At 46.1% G+C, this 16,630-nt stretch overlaps 1 protein-coding gene across 1 annotated transcript in view; it reads right to left on the bottom strand.

Annotated features, from left to right (window-relative positions):
* The window catches only part of EPHA4 (EPH receptor A4), a 94,830-nt gene that overhangs the window by 26,342 nt on the left and 51,858 nt on the right, over positions 1-16,630 (bottom strand). The window contains exon 5 of the mRNA XM_032193439.1: positions 240-364. Within this exon, the coding sequence (XP_032049330.1) occupies positions 240-364 (125 nt within the window). The remainder of the gene's footprint in view (positions 1-239; positions 365-16,630) is intronic.

The following is a 16,630-nucleotide window of genomic DNA, read 5'->3' as shown; positions in this document are numbered from 1 at the left end:
CCAAGGTAAGAAAAAAATAGCAGAATAAATTCCTACCATGCAGCTGGAACAGCCTATAAGTCTTACTATTTCAAGCAACCGTTCAAGTGCATGAAATCCTTAATTGGATATTATTAACCTGAATCTATTCAGTTTCAAATGATGGAATCCTACCTGGAAATAAACCAAATGGAATGAAGTAAAAAAAACTCTTCCCAAATTCAAACAAAGCTCCTCGCTTGTCTATTTTTGAGCAGTACCTTTTCATAGTATTTGACTTCGTACTCCAGAATGACTCCATTTGGCCTGTCGGGTTCTAGCCAGGCCAAGGCAACGCTGTGCCTCGTTATCTCTTTAGCCTGGATCAATGCAATTGGGGATGGAGCTGCCAGAAAAAAAAAGAAAAAAAAAAAAAAGATATAAGCAATAATTTAGTTTTAATAAGACAGCATAACATATGCACTTTCAGAAATTGTGTTTTTCTTGTGTGGGGGTTAGAAGTATTAAGTGTTTTTCCTGTTTTCTCTAACAAATTTGCATTTAATTTCTCTGTAATAAAGGTTGTTCTTAGATGCTGGGCCATACTGGACAGGTAAGATTTGGAGTAACACTGCAGTTTCCTAAACACCATAATGTTCTTAATTCGTAGGTACAAACCTTCACAACAAGCTGACAATGAAAGATTCTGCTTTTTTTTTTTAACCTTTGTTAGACACAGCACACAGACTTGTCCCTGTGTTTTGGTCCATAATGATTCTCTTCTTCCGTGTCCTAAAATTAACTGGTGTTACTTCATTAGCTATTCACTCTACAGGAACTATGAAATTCCTGACAGACCAATCTGGTTTTCTCTAAAGCTGAGAAAACTTTGCCACTGAATTAAGTAAGAGCAGAATAAAGCTGAATACATATGAACTGGGACCCTCCCATGAAAACCAGAAAACTTGTATTTCAGGAGTCAGAGCCAACCTGTGCTTCCTAGCTTGCCCTGCTTACACCCGCCCATGTCTGTGAGCAGTGCCTGGAGAATGAGGAAGCTCAGCGCCCGGGGACCAGATTCGGCCTTTGATAGCTCCTTCCCAGCCAGGAGATAGCAGAGACAGCTGGCACAACCAGACCCTGTCCCACGTGGCGCTGTACAGATGCGAGGAGCAGAAAAAGCAGGACGTGGGTAAGGGCTGCCTGGCTTGGGGAAAAACCCAACCGAGCAACAAGCTGCACGCCAAGACCCTTTAAACTGTATCCATGTGCAGTAATAAGGGCTGCCATGCAGAAGATAATGGGAAGCATCTCATTGTGCGCCCTGCTCAATAGAGCCCCTGCTAATGCTGAAGTTCAGGTTTTTGCCTGGCCGGAGGACAATGCGTTCTCCCTTTGACTGTGATCGCAGCAGATCCATGGCAGTGCAGGAGGAACGGGGTTTCTGAAGATTTATGAACCTGGCTGCCCCTTTCTTGCCGTTGTGTTGCTGTGTGGTCACGTCTCTAGCCAGCTGTTATCAAGCTCTTTTGATGCTGACAATAGCTGGAATAAATGGTGGAGTCTCCAGGGATAAAAAGGGACATTCATGAAATTTTTAATCTTATCTAACAAAGCTGTCCTGTATAACCAGAGATTAGAGGTCTTCCTAAATTGAATATATTTCTTCTTTTGTCCCCTGAAGCTGTAGACACGTTGCTCTTTTTTGCCTCCTTCCCTTTCTTTTTGCTGCTTTTTTCTACCCTTAACGTTGGGATGACGATCCATGAAAGCGTGAAAGAGAGAAAAAAGTATCCTTGAAACATATCCTTGAAAACTACCAAGAAAGACAAATAAATAAAACAGTCACAATAAATGAAAGGAAAATTGAATGTTGAAAGCCTCAAACCTACTTGACCATATCAGACAGCTCTGATGGAAGTGAAAATAACCAGTAGACGCCACAAAGTCACAAAAGGGTGTCTCCTCTTGATGTGAAACCATCAGGGAGCTGCTTCCTGATTTACTATCTGACAGTTTGGCATCTCTGTTAGAAATGCCTCCAGAACCTCTCTCTTTTTCCCTGTCTGTCTCATGCAAAGGCAAACGCTGGCTGACAGAGGAGACTATAAACACAGCCAACGGGGAGGATCCAGGTGTGCTCCATCAAGTTGTATCTGCGGCACGACTGCAAACCTGCTTAATAACCTCACCGTTCCTCAACAGAGAACAGGACTTTTTTTTCCCCCTCTGCAGTAAGAATGCCACACAGATCATAAATTACAGATCAGATTTGTTACCCTAAAACATACATGACGTTACTGATAAACCAACCAGAGAGAAATCTGCTTAGTTAATCCATGCCTCATGCCAGGCAGACAGGCAATTCATATTACCAAGAATCTTTCACTTATGCTGGTCTGACCTCAAGAATTGCAGAGAGAAAGTTCACTTTCCTTGCTTCATCCTCTTTTTAACCTCCTCAGTTTCCCATTTCATTTCTTCAGGCATTTATATTGGAATTTACTGAGTCCTTCGATGCTGGGCTGGTGAGTGCTGGATGGAAAGGCATTTCTCCTCCGTTGCAAAGTGGCTACTTGCTGCAGCAGAATATGCATTAACTTCCAGCCCTTGTGGAAGATGCTCGGTTTTATACCGTTTCAGAAGTGCTTTCTCAGGTCTCTCAAAAATGGACAGTTGATCTCAGGCAGTGCTCCAAACCAGAATAAACCACCTGCTCCTTGCCTCCAGGACAGAAAAGGACTTGTACATCAATTCCTTCGTTAATTCTTACTATTAGAGTTGTAAGAACAGCCCTAGTTTTACCCCTCCTGTCAAATACTAACTATTATGCAACTCTGTGCTGCTTAACTTTCAATCTATTCATTTGCCTCTCATTGTGTGGATGAAGACGTGCTGCCTATTTTTTAGTTTTGGCTGAATATCCTGCCTCTCCACACGCATTACAGAAATCCTCAGAGTGCTGAAGGCCAAGGGCAGGACAAAGTACCAAAAGGACGTGAAGCAGTCTGGGGGCTCCTTAGCATTTCTGCAGCACAAACCTAGAGGGGTCTATGCAACAGGATGATCACCCACACCTCTGTGGACCTCAAGGAACGGGACTGTCAGCCACAGGGAGTACTACAGCTATCCCACTGCGCAGATAAAACCCTCCTTAACCAACTCTGACACCTGCAAATAGCCCTGCAACTCACGTTTGTGTGTGTGTGTGTGTGTTTTCCAAGATCTACCAGGTGACCAGTAAAAATTACTTCTGAAGGGCGCAGAGCTGCTGGGAGAACATCAGCTCTGGGTCTCCTTGGTCATCCGCACGCAGGAGGACGAAGAAGCCAGGCAGGAGAGTGCTGGACAGACAGGGCAGCACCGTGCGCACAGCATTTACCTTCTTTTTTCTCCTGCCTTTTGCCTTTCTATTGCCTCAGAGATGACATGAAGATAAACATGTAGCAGACTGTAAAATGACTCTCTGATCACGAGCAGAACAAAAGGCAGGAACGTCCCTCATACACGCGGGGGCTAGCTGGTTGCTACACACTGCAGGAAACATCCTGAGCATGGCTCGACCCGAAGCAGTGTGCCCAGCTGAGCATCCCACGTTCTGCCCCACGCACACAGGTCCACGCACCACGTCCCACCAGCACAGCCCATTGCACAGGTGAGAAGGACGAGGCCTCTTGGTGTTGAAAAAGTGGTCCCCTTGAACAAAAGCACCGAGTGTAACTTTCCTTAGTTCAAAGCTCAGCAGTTCCTCTCCCTCAGAAAACTTCACTCCCTACTGATGTGAACGTTGCAATTTTCTTTTATCTACTTCCTCAATAACCCACCATTAAACACCTACTAGTAGTTTTATTACTGCAGTTCTGAGCTTGTGGCGTACAGAGAGAGAAGGAGCACAGATGTACTACAAAAACTTCACCCAAATGCCATAAAGCCATATCCCAAGGCTAATAAGTGCTGAATTATAACAGTTTTGAGGCACTTTAAAGGATGGCAGAGGCAGAGTGTCAGTTTTTCATTACTGGTTCAAATTAAGAAGGGGGGGAGAAAGAAAAAAACAGGAAATAAATAGATGCAATAAAGTCTCTGGCATGTAGGCAGCCATGAGTGAAAACAGCCCTTTATAAAAGCAGGGAACATCAGTGCTCTGGAAGATACACAATGCCCCGTGTTTTAGGGAAGATGCCTTCTTAACCACAGCAGGGTTTACTTTCCACTCCCCATGATTTGAATTTAAATGGATCATGTTTACTCAAGGGGTCTTCCGCTGATTGAAAAATATACCCACAGTTTGTACATTATCTCAGCTAAATTCAAATAACATATTTAAATTTAATTACTTGAAGCTTAGGGGTTTTCATGCTTTTCTTTTTTCCCTCAATTGCACACAACAACACTTATTTGTTCTTATCAATGGCTATGCGTTTTGTCAAGCATCAAAATTAAATGCTTGAAAGCACTAATGATGTTACTGTGATTAAGGGTTTTTACCTTCCAGGGTAGATACTAAAAGCTTGCTCCATTATTAATTACTTTTAAAAAAAAAAAGAAAGAAAGAAAAAAAAAAAGATTTCTGGGAATCTAACACTGAAAAAAAAAGTCCTTTTGGAAATCCAAACAAGAAAATGAAAGATCTTCTATTAACTGGAACAAAACACATTTAGGGAAACCTGGCACATTTCAAGTTTTCTCTTTAAATATTTACCTTGTAATATTGTGGGTTTTTTACGTGGCATTTTGTAAATTATATTATCAAATAATCTCACAGCAGGAAAAGGATATACAACACAGGGAATCAAATATGCTTTTAATAATTTCTAAAGGCAACATTCTCCAGGCCAGATCCTGATAATATTATTCACGCAGGAGAGCAACCTACCCCAGTGAGTGCTGTGCCGAGTTCAAGTGAAGGGCAAAGCACCCACTCCCACGGCGCCACACGGACCAGCCTCTCAGTCCCCGGGGCCGTACACCCACTCCTCTCTCTTGCCCAGGCAGAGTCGAACTGCTCAAGGAGCCCTGTTTTGGGGTACCACCACCCCAAGCCCCAAGTACTCCCAGCAATCCCCTTTGCAAACGAAGAGGGATGCGTTTTGCCATGACCAAATTCCCAAGCATATGCACAGCATGCGTGTAACCCATACAGGCGCCCAAGGACAAGCACACGGAAGGGTTTGGCGTTTCTGAACCTATCTGCACACAGAGTTGAGGTGCAGACACGCATCTGAGGATCGCAGCTAGATCCTGGTGCTCCTGCTCCTCGCCGCCAGCTGCGGCTTTCTCCCAGGGGCCGGCAGGAGCCTGCAGACCGGCCGTGCATTCAGCGAGTAACCGCGCACACACCTCGATTTTTGTCATTAATCCTTGTGAACAAGCGGAGCAAACATTTCTCCCAGTGATAACTGGACCGGGACAGGACTTGGCCAAGGAGGCAGAAGCCTGATTGCTCAGCCGAGCCCCTGGAAGCTTCCCAAGACATTCCCCAGCCCGCTGTCTTCCCACCGTCTGCCTCTCCCTCCCCAGGGAGGGACAACTGGCGAGGAACACCTCCCAGCTTGGAAATGGAGATGCGCCAGGACTCAGGCCAGCGTTTTCAAGCTTTAGCATTTAAAGCACAGACTTTAAGTCTGCACCACTGGAGAAAAACGCCTAAGGTTATTCACCCGCATTGGAAAGTCCTGGCAACGCCACGCGGAGCGGTGTGACAGCCGAGCATGGTCTGCCTCTCCCAGCCCTCCCAGTCAGCCATAACACTTCTCTACTCCACTTGCTTTCCTTTTTACTAGAAATTGGACTGCTGAGGAACAGATCCAGCTCAGCTCAACCACTCTCACACGACATCTCCATCCCCAAACGAACAGCACACATCATCCTTCCTTTCTTTCCAGGCCCACAACCCAGAGCCTAGGAGCTCTAAGAAAAACAAGGGACAAGCTCTCAAATCCAGGGACCAGCCCTCATCAGTTATGTTTATAATGATGTGTTCATAAAGGAAGGGGCTTGAAAATGAGATTTTAAAGACTGTTAACACTGCATTATTATGTTTTAAACATTTCCTCTGTTTTAAAGTTTTCATTTCTTGCCTCTCCCAAAAGAACCTGCACTGCAAATCTTGCCAAACCACAAAAGCTGGCTCTGACTTGCATCAAATCAAAAGCTCGCAGAAAAAAGCAGGCTGTTAGCAGCAACAAATAGTAGTAGTTGAGGATTATTAGAGTACTTTATATTTACCATCTTACTCCAGCTTTAGCTCCTGGAGACATGCAGCAACTGCTGAGGATTCACAAACAGCCAGGGCATCTTCTGGGCTGAGCGTGTCACTGTTAGCACTTCAGCATACCAGAAGTGCCCTCATTTAGACCGAACCCAATCCTGAGGTCTGGGCACAGCTCCCCACGGCTCACATCAGGAACTGCAGTGAGACAGGGGTGACAAAGAAGCTTTTGCACACCCAGGAGATGGCTCACCCTGGCAGTCCATTTCTGGGGACCAGCTCTTGACACCCACCCATGCATCGCTTTCAGGTACCGGCCCTCCGATTGTGGAGGCCACCTCGTGATGTCAGCTAGTGCAATGCAGGTCTGGAGCAGCTCCAGAGATCTGAATCTGCAACCCACAACCCCAAAGATTGCCTTAAAGCAGAAGAATCTACATAGTATTTAGCAAGAGATCCGTATTGCAGCTCAAGCATGGGGTCTGTTTAGTCTGAGAACTGCTTGTTTTCTTTCTGCTAGCTTGCTAAGAAATCCTGTTGGCATGTTCTGACAAGGATAACTTAATAGTTGCCAACAGAAACATGGCATAATACTGTGTGTGTATTTCCTGTATGTATGAATGCCAGTTTAAAACAAACAGGAAAACAAGGCTTTCAGTTGGAAGGCAATTTATAAAAATCTGTCTGAACATTACAATCACTTACAAATCAGCATAGAAGCATTTCTAAATGCTTAAACCAGAATGATTAACACAAGGAGCGTGAACGTACTTAGTGCCGTAAATTGCCCTAAGAAATTCTACTGCTGTAAGCAATTTGTTAGGATTTGGAATTAGTCAGCAGTGCTCTGACCTGAGCAGGTTGAGAGCCGCTGGCCACAAAGCAGGTCACGGTGCCGTTAGCCTTCCCTGCAGCTGAGGTTAGAGCCTGACCCAGCATAAACAAAAATAAATCCCTTAGCCCAGAGAAGCTAACAGCGATGCTCCGCTGCCTTACGCTGGATGGAGAGCCACGCAGTCCGGTCGGGGCGTGCTGCAGCTCTCAGAGCCCTCCTTTAGGGCCCGGAGCAGTTGCAGCTGGAGGCAGGGTCCCACAACCCAAATTTGGGTTGAGAACTTCTGGGAAGCACACAGTGCCATCACCTGGCTACTTCCCAGAGGCTGATCCCCCCACAGGCACCTCCAGAAGCCTCTGGCAGGGCTACAGCATGCACGGCCCCGGGGTGCAGCGGCGCTGGGGGAAGCAGGAGGAGGACTGGAGACCACAACCTCCCGTTACTAAAACAGATTGTGCTGTTGGAAGCAGGGCACTCCCCAGCCTCTCAAAGTAAGCGGTCCGGAGCAATCTGACCCACTTACCACCATCCTTACAGGGCAACAGTGCTGCAGAGGAGGGGACTGCTGAGCTGCCTTTGCAGAACAAGCTCCTCTCCAGCTCCTTCCACAAGGAAACCAGAGCTACCCTTGAGGATGCACTGGGTGCCCTGGAATGATGCCCATGTCCCCAGCCCTTCCCCAGGTCAAGCAAGCATCCGGCTACTCCACTCCCTGCTCTCACCCCAAGCCACCTGAGCAGGAGGTTAGCTCAGCAGTCACGGCATCAAGCTTAATCCACCGAGGGGCAGATGGGGGGTTCGGTACCTAAGGCAACACATCTCCTTCATTCCCACACAGTTCCTTTTTATGTACTGGAAACGTGAAATGTCTAGATATACAGCTGTCAAATAACTTCCTCTGTCACTTCCTCACAGCATTGAGAATATGAGACTGTGTAAAAAGAACTGCTCAAAAGCCTCTTTGAAACCCAGACAAATAAAAGCCTCTGTCCCTACTCACTTACATGCTTTGGAAATATTGAAGTACCTTCTAAACAAAATAAATAAATAAAAGCTATGACTCATTTTCCCAAAGCAGCATTTGCTATTTTAATAAATAGATTTGGCCGTGTTGTCTCATCCTGGCTGCTGAAGTGCTTTGGTGATAGCAGAGAGTTTGACTTTGCCATTTGGGTTTCTCAGATCAATCACCCAACATCAGAAATGCCACGGAAGAAAAGATAATAAAATCAGAAACATTTTCCTCCCACGGTGATACACCTCAGTGACAGGCTCTAGTGGCAACTGCAGGCTGGGTTTCAAATGTGCCCTCCTGAGCCTGTGGCACCTGAAAGAGCCAAAACCCAGGGCTCACCTGACAACAAAAACCGTAATTCCCATTTTAATGCTTGAGTATAACTTGTTTTGAAGTCACCCAATATAAGGAACCGCATTTTAGGGTCCATCACGCAGAAGAAGCCGGTGCAGAAGCACCAAGCATTTATGCGCTAACGTTTTGCTGGATGACCTTAACGCTTTAATTATACCTGACATTCAGGGAGTTCACGGGAACTCCGGTAAAGCACCGTCAGTACAAAAGTTAGATGGATTCAACACGATATAACCTCTGTCTCTGGGCTGCTGACTCTCAAGGTTCAGGTTTTCTGTGCTCACATTGGTAGCACTTTGTGAAGGACACTGCTCTGACAGCACTTGGAGACCCACAGCTCTTCTCCATGCAGCAACAAACCCTTCTGTGCCACCAAACTGCCTCTCTTCTTGAGTGGGAAAAAGAAGATCCTTTGTGCTGTTGGAAAAGCATCAGAATTAGTGAGCAGCACACCAAGCTCTCCCGGGCATTCCCAACCACAGGTCCTCTCATCGAAAGTGAATTAAGCCCATTTTCCTTCATCTGCGACAGGCAGATTTCTTCAGGAAATTAAAAATCCGAAATAGAGCTGCTGAGAGAGAGAACTACATCCTGCACACGGTGCTGCTGGAAAAGCGGAGCTACCTGAAGGTTGTTGTGCAGGTAAAACAAATAATGTGATGAGGGACAAACTGGGGAAGAGCCTTCAGCTTCCTGAAACACACAAGCCTTGAAATTAAAATCTTAGCTCATGATGTCAGTAACTGATTACATCATAGGTGGCACATAATTAAACTTACATAGGGGTTTCATTATTTTGGGTTTATGCCGGATACTGAAAACTAGTGCATTATTCATTTAGAACTTGTGTCAATTGGAAAAACCCCAAATGGAGTAAGCAATTAAATATTAAAAGTGGCTGCCTCAGTGGAAAATGGTCAGAAAGACGGCTGGTAAAACTTCCTGTGCAATGCAAGTGCCATTACAAAGTCTGAACAGTTTCAATCCCGAAAAAAAGGGAATAAAAAAATAATCAACCTCGGGAGGTTATGAAGATTTGGGGCTGCACAAAGAGATCTGCCACGCTTATTTCCTAGAGGGGTACTGAGTACGCCAGGCAAATAAAAGCCTGTGAAAACACTAATTTTTAGTGCCAAAGCCGTGGTACAATGGGAGCAGGACCCCAAGAGCCCTGCCCGGCTCCTGGCCAGAAGAGCCCCGGGGTGCTGCTGGGGCAGGCAGGGCCTCGGAGGGTTCTCACAGGGTGCGACTGAGAGGTGGTCGGGATGGGGATTGCAGTGAGAAGTACAATCTTCAGCCCAAATCTTCAATTCAGAAGGAATTTCTTCTGCTGACAGCATGCAAAGCACTTTGCAGCGTTACTTGTGCCCTCCCTGCAAGGCTCATCCTTTTCCTTTCTGGTCTGTTTCATCATCTACAGGCCCACAAATTTGATTATCTTCGTACTCGATCCAGGTGAAGCCAAGCTGATAACCTCCAGCAAGGCCCATTCTGGCTCTAAATAAGCTGGGCAACTCCTGTGCTGCAGAGCCCCTCTTGCCAGTGACGCTTGCAGCTCCGTGTACAAGAACACCCTCCGCTTAAAGACAAACTGTGCGCGTGCAAGCAGAGCTAACGAAGCCTCCCTCCAAGCCCAGTCCACTCCTTTCAACACCAGTCCTTCCCAGCACGTGCATGGTCACAGCTTTAACTTCCAGCACCAGCAGCCGTGTAATTAAGAGGCTGAAATGCTCTTGGAAACACACTGCTGGGTCTGCACGCCCTGCCTCAGGTACGACGCAGAGCCCCCAGGTCTCTGCAGCTCCCCAGGCCCGCGCTTGGCCACCTTGTCCCCGAGCTCCAAAACCGTGGGACTGAGCACCCAGCCCCTCACATGCTGCTCTCACCTCCTGCCTTACTGATGTACACGCACGGGAGCCTGATAGAGGAGAGGGGAGGATGCAGCCATTCCATCTGCATTCCCTTTTATGCTAAGAAAGATAAATGGAGGCTGATTCAGAGGACAGATTTAAAGAACGCACTATGTTATCTAGACAAGTGCAATCTTCCCAGGGAGCTGTTGTAGTGGTTGTCTCGAGATCATGCCTTTATTTGTTAGCTAAAATAAATGGACACCGCACAAAATTCAATTCATAGAGGAGGCATCCTTTCCAGCCCGCTATTCCTTCCTATTTTACTTAGCCAGAACTGTCTTGTCTTATTATTTATTGATGTGACCATTTAATAGCATATAGAAAATTAAAAATAATAAAAAGCTAATTAAAAACTTCAGTGCTTTCCTTTTAGCCTTCAGAAATCTTCTGAACTGCAAGACATTTATATCCACAGCACATTACAATTTAAGGGGTTTTCTCTCTGTCATAATCCACGGATACTTTCAATGGATTTTAATGTAGAAAAAACCAGAGAGATTTTCATGCACAAGAAAAGCATTTAATAAAAAATCAGAATCAGTCAATCTTCTTTTTAAGACCAGGTGATAGAATTCAATAGCGGTGATAAAAGTCCTAATAAATTCTAGAGGAACAGTTCAGAGAGCTGAGAAAGAGCTTACAATTTCCTTTTAAGTTCATAAGGGACTTTTCTATAAGGGATGGTTTAAAATGTAAATGACCATGGGGATAAAAATACAGATGCTGTAGCTTCCTATGCCTCTCCAGACTGTATTAAAAAAATCTAAAACCGCGTAACTTTTGTTATTAGCAGTTCACAAATTACAGCTTCCATAGACCCTGAACCTGTTTTTCGAGTGCGCTGTAAGACTGCTGGGATCCCGGCTCTTGAATTTAGTAATGAGGGCAGATTACGTTAATCTAAGGAGACGCCATGAAATCCTTCAAGTAGCTGCAGATAGAGCCTAGACATTTGCCTGCTTTGTTTGGGAGGGGAAGCCCAGCGGAGCCTTGCCGCAATAATAAAGTGCTCCCTGCATGCCAGTTCACACGTGGGGCTAAATCTGAAGTGACATTTCCCGATGAAAGGAGCAGTATTCACTCGTGTGCTCAGCATTTTGATGTCCGCCCCAACCTGGCAAACATGATTACAGAGATCCGGCAGCCGTGCCACAGCTCTATTTAGTCCTCACAGCTCAACGCAACGCCACGCAGAAAATAAATAAAAAATCACAGGCTGCCTTGGGATGGCACTCTGGGAATAGGGCTTCATGCATATGGATGGCCTTGACACACTTTTTGCAACTCCTCGAACAAGGACGGAATATCTGAAGCGCCCTGGGCTGCTGTACCACCCTTGCCAGGCCAGCTCAGCGTCCTGCCCTTCAAACCGTGCGCCGGGGCAGAAACTTGGGCGCTCGGGGACGAGCTGTGTTTATTTGTGCTCCTCTGCGTGGCATTTTAATTAGTAACTGTGCGGACTTAAAACCTTTGAATGGACGCACAGGGACAGTTGTGCAGCCTAGCTTTTGTGTTTCCACTCTCTCACAAAAAATCCTGTTTGAGGACATCAGCAGGGGGTTAATGGAAGCTTTGATAAAGTTCTCCGAGGCCTTTTCTTGTTGCTCAACTACAGACTGGACTCTGCTGTCTTTCTGGCTGCTTTCCAACTAATTAATTTAGTCAGCTGCAAAAAGAACGAGAAGAGTTAGAAGCCCAGATAAACATTTGGTAGCCTCGAATACTGCGAGGCGAAGCCTCCTTCCATGTGAAAGTCCTTCCTTGCACACTGCTGACGGGGAGCGCCCGGGCTGCGCGGCAAGCTGGGGGAACGCGGCATGTCAGCGTGCTGCCGGGGGAAGGAAACGAGCAGTTAAATCATCCTCTGCAAATGAACGCTCCAGGACCGTGCCTTGATCTCTGTCAGGTTAGTAACTACTCATCTGTACCTACAGACCCGAGACCAGAATTTGATCAGATTTGATGCCTCTTAAAAGTTAATTCATATAATTACAAGCATGTTCAGTGCTAACCAGTCCTGAAATTAAACACCTTTTTCCTGAGGTAACAAGCCCTATTTTCCACAGCAAACCATGAGATCCTTTTAAAAATGTGACCAACTTTTATTTAAATGCTGCAATTACTTCTTGGCACTATCTGACACGCAACTTGTCTAAGCTGCTCGCTGAACCCTGAAGCTGGTTATTTACTAAGGATCTTTAGAAAGCACTTTTTTTTTTTTTTTCCTTCCGAGCAAGACTTGTATTCCCCACCTTGAATACAAATTCATGGAAATGGGTGGTGCAGGTGGCTTTGCCAGCAAGCAGGCAGTTGTTATTTTAATTATTATTTCTTTGTGGAAAGCTGCAGTTACCTTAAAATAATAATGTAATCCCTCCCAACAATAGCTTTCCCGGTTTTGTTTTGAAGACAGCAGCACGTATACTTACAGCTAGGCATTTATTACAGGCCATCAGCTAAAGCCTGCCCAAGAACACGGAGTCGTTCATAAGAAACTCCCACTTGCATCTGCCAGCTTGCAGAAGCTCCTTACTCAGAAACATTACCTTACACACAGCATTAAACGTGCAGGAGGACAGATCTGAAATGGCCAGCTCTTGACATCCCCGAGACGCGAAGAAATCTCACGCTAAACACGGAAAACTTCCAACTTGGAAGTGTTCCCGACCGTTCGCTTCCACGCAATTCCCAAGTTTCCTGTGCTGGGATCACTTATCTTCCTTGTGGATCTCCCTCCCACCACGGCTCTGTTTGAAAGGTCTGTGGTTTCCCAAAAGACGTGGTTTGGTTTGCTTCAGAAGCCCTTGCGGTAACTCCCTTGGATGGAGATCTGCAGGGGGCAGGCACAGCTCGGCTCCCCCGGACACGGCTCGTCCTGCACCGTGGCACCTCGCCTCGCTGGCCACAGCAGGCGAGACCCCACCGCAGCTGACAGCTCGCCCCAGCCCTTCTGCTGGAAAAGCAGGGGAGGGGTTGCTAATTCTGCCTAGCAGACCAGCGCAAAGCCTTAGTAGGCACACTGGTTTAGATTCAAACTGAGAAAGTTGCATACCATTAGCCCGGAATTCGGCAAGATGCTGCAAGAAATCACCCGGAGTGTCACGCTCACGTATCACCCCTTTTTTTAAGTCTCTGCTTGTGAGTTTTGAATCTCTTTCCCTATTGAATAGATGCTTGACACAGCTCCACTTGAGGAACAAGGTGACTGCTGATCCATCATCCTCAGTACAAACACCTTTAAAGCAAAATAAAAACACCCCTTTGCAACTCCCCTTTTCCATCACCCTGGCATTTTGCGGGCAAAAAAAAACCACAGCAGCCAGAAGTGCTGAACACATCCAGAGCTCTGGACATCTGGCACAGACGCCGCTGTTTGCCAAGAGATTATTTTAAATCAGGCTTTGGGGGAACGGAGGGAGCCAGGGCACTGCGAGTGTTTGCACACCCACAGACAGCAGCACCAGGAGCCCCCCCAGGGGGTGTGCCCGGGGAGAGGCCTCCTGGAACAGGCTGTTTGTGTCCTCTGGCCGCAGGGAACAAGGAACGGGGAAGGGTGGGACCGTGCTGGATGCAAGTCCTTTGAGGAAAATTACATCAACTCCGGGACCAGCAGTGGGGGCCCTCGGCCACCCGTGGCAGCGCCCAGGATTTCTTAGGAAAAAGGGAAAAGGTTTGCGAGGGCTAAGCGTAAAACTGCAGGACTCTGAACAAGCAGAGAGCTTGCTGTTCCTGCAAGCAAAATTAATTTCTTGGACCACCTCCCTGTTGGTAAGATTCTCAAGGTGCACATAGGTATCAATAGCTCGACTCTGCTTCATCTCTGTCCTCCTCTGTAAAAAAGTCAAAAAATGTTATATTCACTCTCCAGGTAAAGAAATTATTTGCTGTTATTTCTACTGAAACCAGGACTGTACTCAAAGAACACGATGGAGCTTCCAGAATCAGATGGACGGATTGATCTTCAGACTATCTGCTAATTTCTCTTTTCTAGTAGCAGTTTTAATGGTATTCATGCAGCCACATAAAGAGAACTCTGCAATTGAAATCTAGTTAACAATGGCTTTTGATGTTTTGCTCTATAGCAGTTCTTCATAGATAAGCTATAAATATCCAGGAAAGTAACACATTTAAAAAAAAAATACTGAAAGCCTGAGGTTTACTGGCTTTGGCATGTTTTGCTTTTGATCTGCCTGAGCAACTATTACTTTGTCGATATACGCAGCGCGCACTGACCAAGGGCAATGTACGGCCATGAATTTTTACTGACTGCAAATCCAGTTCTGCACGGGCTAAACCACGCTGGCAGCATGCAAGACCTTATATGCATTTTCCGTGCCGTTCGGCACAACACGTGAGGAATGCTAATCGACATTTGAAAGGGAACGTGGGCTTTCAAAGACCCACCGAAAGGCCAAATGGGAACATATTCCCCCACCACCGGGCCCAGCGGAGCTGGCGGGTCACCTGGAAGCACGCAGCTCCCACTTTTCGCCCCTTCATTTCTAACCTAAAACATGATCTGCACCAAGGGGGTTTCGGATTTGTTGTTTTTGCCGGTGGAATTAAGAACATCCACAAACAAGCACGCCTAAAGGCCGAATAAAGCCGAGCAGCAGCTGACATTTCCCTTCCCCGCACTGAATTTCGGGTTCACCGCAGCTCGGTCATCGCAAGCGCCGCCTGTCCCAGAAGAACACAGGATTCACGTGGGTCCTCTCAGCGGGTCCTGCTGGCACCGTGACCCATTTTAGCCCTGCCTGGAAGTGGCAGCTGAACAACTGCAGGGCTCTGAGTGACGGTGAGGGACCAGGGGAGCATACAAAAGAGGGGGAAGGACTGCGGCACCGCCAGCCGCGCCGAGATGAAGCGGCTGGGAGACAGGCGAACAGACAGCTAGACAGGCAAGGTGTGGGGGATCAGAGACAAAGGAGCGGGGAGGGAAGCGAGAAGAGAAAGAGGAAAAAATGGGACGGGGAGCCTGAGATATTCATAAGGAAGATCCCTTCTTGAACCTGAGCACAGGCAGCGTAGATTTCTAGTTTTATGCAGGGGGAGAAAGAGGAAGTTTCTTTATTTATCCTCTTTTTTTCATCTGAATTGGCACATCCTTCCTCTACCGAGCTGAGATGGTCTCCTTAAAGATGCACCGAGCCCCAGGTACCTAACAAGGCAACAAATCACCAGGCAGCCTGCCTACTCAGAAACATCAAGCGTTTAACTCCCGCACGAAGGGAGCAAGAAGGAAGCCCATCCCTCACAAAACACAAACAAAAACAAGGGAGGAAAGAAAGCTGAAGAATGAGTTGGGATTTTAAATCTTTTTCAGAGCTTGCTTAGGTTTCCCCCCACCATTGCTCCCCTGCCTTATGAGCTCCTTTAGCACCCGTACAAAGACGCGGTCCCAGCTGTGTGGCTCACTGGACAGTGAACCCGTGAAGATACCTAAGAAGTCAGGCTGTAGTCTTTATTAAAATATAAAGTGTGCAGTGACTCTTCAAGAAAAAAAAAAAAAAAAAAAAAGGAGAGAAAAAAAAAAAAAAAAGCTTCCTGCTTGCTGTGAACAAGGTCTCTTTATTGAGAGATTTACTTTTAATTTTGAACAGCTTCGCAGCATTATCCTTACTGGGGGGAAAAAAAAAAGAGCCTGGAGATTTTTGAAGTGTTCAGTCAGCTGCCTGGCAGGGATTCGCACTGAAACCAGCCTCTTCTCAGCACCATATGAGAACTGCTGGTTTGCAGCTCTTCCACAAGTCGTTTCACATTTTTAAGGGATGGGCAAAGTGCTGATTTCATTTGAGCAAAAAGAGCCAGCCACAAAAGCCACCACTGCTAGCAGGGACCCTCAGTATCAGTATTTCCCAGTCCTCGCTGTGATGAGGTGCTGGCTGCAAGTTTCTACAGCTCAGGGCTTCATCCTTTGCTTTTTTAATTTTGTTTTAATCTTATATGGGAAAAGAACGGCAGCTCCCGTCTCAAAAAAATCAAAAAATTATTCTAATAAACATGCATAATAATAGCGAGCTGAATTCACCATTTAAAATTCTTAAAATGTCACAACACTGAAGTGTTTCACTAGGAGATAGAAATTTTTACTTGGTTCAAAGCCTGAAATTTAGATTCTCTCTTAAATATATATACATACATATATATATATACACGTACACATAAAAACCAGGACCTTTTCGAAGCAAGCAGGAAAAATACTTTTTCAAATGCTTTTTGATTCCACTTTGAATGGCAAAAGCTTATTTTCATTTAAACATTTTTCTACAGAATTGGAAACTGAAAAGAGTTTCTAAACAAAGGTGGAAAGTAAACAGCCTCATTTCATTATCTCCAGGAGT

This window comes from Aythya fuligula, chromosome 9, assembly GCF_009819795.1.
Source record: "Aythya fuligula isolate bAytFul2 chromosome 9, bAytFul2.pri, whole genome shotgun sequence".
NCBI lineage: Eukaryota > Metazoa > Chordata > Aves > Anseriformes > Anatidae > Aythya > Aythya fuligula.
The sequence above is the reverse complement of the archived record's forward strand: the minus strand, read 5'-3'. Positions and strand labels throughout refer to the sequence as shown.